The sequence below is a fragment of the Merops nubicus genome, unplaced genomic scaffold, assembly GCF_000691845.1.
Source record: "Merops nubicus isolate BGI_N331 unplaced genomic scaffold, ASM69184v1 scaffold23295, whole genome shotgun sequence".
NCBI classification, from domain to species: Eukaryota; Metazoa; Chordata; class Aves; order Coraciiformes; family Meropidae; genus Merops; species Merops nubicus.
This window is the reverse complement of record NW_008609269.1, coordinates 1,859-3,963: the sequence shown is the minus strand read 5'-3', so window position 1 is coordinate 3,963 and position 2,105 is coordinate 1,859. Positions and strand designations below refer to the sequence as shown.

The 2,105-nt window shown below is 50.5% G+C and overlaps 1 protein-coding gene across 1 annotated transcript in view; it reads left to right on the top strand.

The window, feature by feature from the left end:
* The window catches only part of DERL2 (derlin 2), a gene marked incomplete at its 5' end in the record, with an annotated part of 4,730 nt that extends 2,825 nt beyond the window's left edge, over positions 1-1,905 (top strand). The window contains one exon of the mRNA XM_008940551.1: positions 1,800-1,905. Within this exon, the coding sequence (XP_008938799.1) occupies positions 1,800-1,905 (106 nt within the window). The remainder of the gene's footprint in view (positions 1-1,799) is intronic.
* Positions 1,906-2,105: the final 200 nt, after the last annotated feature.

The following is a 2,105-nucleotide window of genomic DNA, read 5'->3' as shown; positions in this document are numbered from 1 at the left end:
CGGGGAGGCCAGGCTGGCAGAGCTGGGGTTGTTCAGCCTGGAGAGGAGAAGGCTCCAGGGAGACCTTAGGTGGCCTCCCAGAACCTGAAGGGGCTACAGAAAGCTGGGCAGGACTGGTGACAAGGGTGTGGAGTGACAGGATGAGGGGTGATGGTTTTAAACTCCAGCAGGGGAGATTTAAATGAGGCATTAGGAGGAAATTCTTTACACTGAGGGTGGTGAAACACTGGAACAGGTTACCCAGAGAAAGTGGTTGATGCCCCACCCCTGGAGACATTCAAGCTCAGGCTTGGTGGGGCTCTGAGCAACTTCTCTAGTTGGGGATGTCCCTGCTCCCTGCAGGGGGTTGGACCAGATGAGCTTGAAAAGCCCCTTCCAGCCCAAATCAGTCTGTGATTCTGTTGAGCAGTGCTGCTCCCCCTGAGCTCCAGGCTGCAGTCACCTGGGACCCTGCAGCAGCCAGGCAAGGAGCAGCTTCCCAGCACCACAGGGCAGGGCAGACATGGGAAGCTGAGCTCTGGGAGACTTAGAATTATGCAGAGCTGAGCTGATGCTCTGGTTTTTTTTGTTTGAACTAGCCTCCAGCAGCCTGAGTCATGGAAGTGTCACGTTCAGACCCAGGCTCAGTTGGACAGCTCATCCCTGTGGGGTGCACACGTGCACTCACATGGGTGCTTTCCTTCTGTGCAGGAATGGGGCTTCAGGAATTCCCTGCACAGAGGCTGTCCCAGGACAGCTCTGGTGCCCACTTCTGTAGGCAAACACTGGTCTGACTCAGCCTGAGCAGCTGAAAGGCTGTTTCTGGTGAAGGCTGCCTTCATGGAAACCCCAACTTCAGGCACATCCCCTGTCCAGTGCCACGTGTGATGAGCTGTTGGAGCAGTGTGTGCTGTCTTCCTCTGCAAAAACTGTCAGCTTGTCTTCAGGCTGCCTGTTAAATCCTCTTACATGGCTGGGTTCAGAAGGCTGCTGATGAGTCTTGTCTGGCTCTAGAATTATGGATTTTTTTTTCCCCCCCCTAAAGCTTTAATATTTTTTTTTCCATGTCTTAGCTGTAATCCTGTAATACCCCTGGAAGTTTCTTTTTTCCTGTTCTGGAAACTTCTCAGAGGCAGCCTGTCCCTCTGGGTGAGGAGAAGTAATCCCTTCAGCTGCTCTGAGCACTGTCTGCTTAGAGACACTTTCCTCCCAAGACATTTTGGAGATGATGATTGCCTGTATGCAGCCTGTGCCATTTTTTGTTTGTTTCAAAGAATCTCCCACAGATTTGTCAACAAATCAACGGCCAGAGACCCTTTAAAACTCATTTTGAGAGTGGCAAAATAACCTGTGAGATGAAGCCTGATTTTTGTGATAAACAGCCTCCAATGCTGTGCCAAATTTTGACTCTCCTGTGGATTTCAAGCCTGTCAGTCCTCACCTGCAAGACTGAGAGAGTGCTGCCTGGGTTTGACTCTGTCTCCTCCTCAAGATGTGAGGAGCTCTTCCATATCCCATCCATACTTTCCTCCCTTGCCTTGCCCTGGGAGGACATTCTAGCTGTATGAATTTCTGCCTCGTGCTGGAGGTGGAATTAGAAATGCTGAATTTTAACTGCTTTGAAAGCTGAATCTTGTCAGCCTCAGCTGTTTGAGGTACAGAATTCTAGACCCAGTGGCTCCTCAGTGGAGAGCAAGTGTGACTTGGGGGGATAAATCACCCCTGTTCTGGCTGCTGCTGAGGGCACAATTTGAGCAGTCTTGGTCTTACTGTGAAACCTAAAGGAGAAAAAAAACAACTTCTCTCTTTTTTTCCCCCAGGAAAGCAATATTTGACACCCCAGAAGATGATCCCAACTACAACCCCTTGCCAGAGGAACGCCCAGGAGGATTCGCCTGGGGGGAAGGTCAGCGCCTGGGAGGCTGAGAAGGGTCTGTGCCAAAATCCAGCCAGCACTGGGAGAGACTGACCTGAATAAAGTTCCTGACTGGGGATTCTCGTTGCCCACCACAGCAAGGACACTTTTTTTGAACAGCTCTCTGGTTTTTGAATAGAAGCACTTTATGAAATGACACTCTTAAGACACTTCCAGCTTACCAGTGGCTTTCCCTGTCAGGGAATTTATT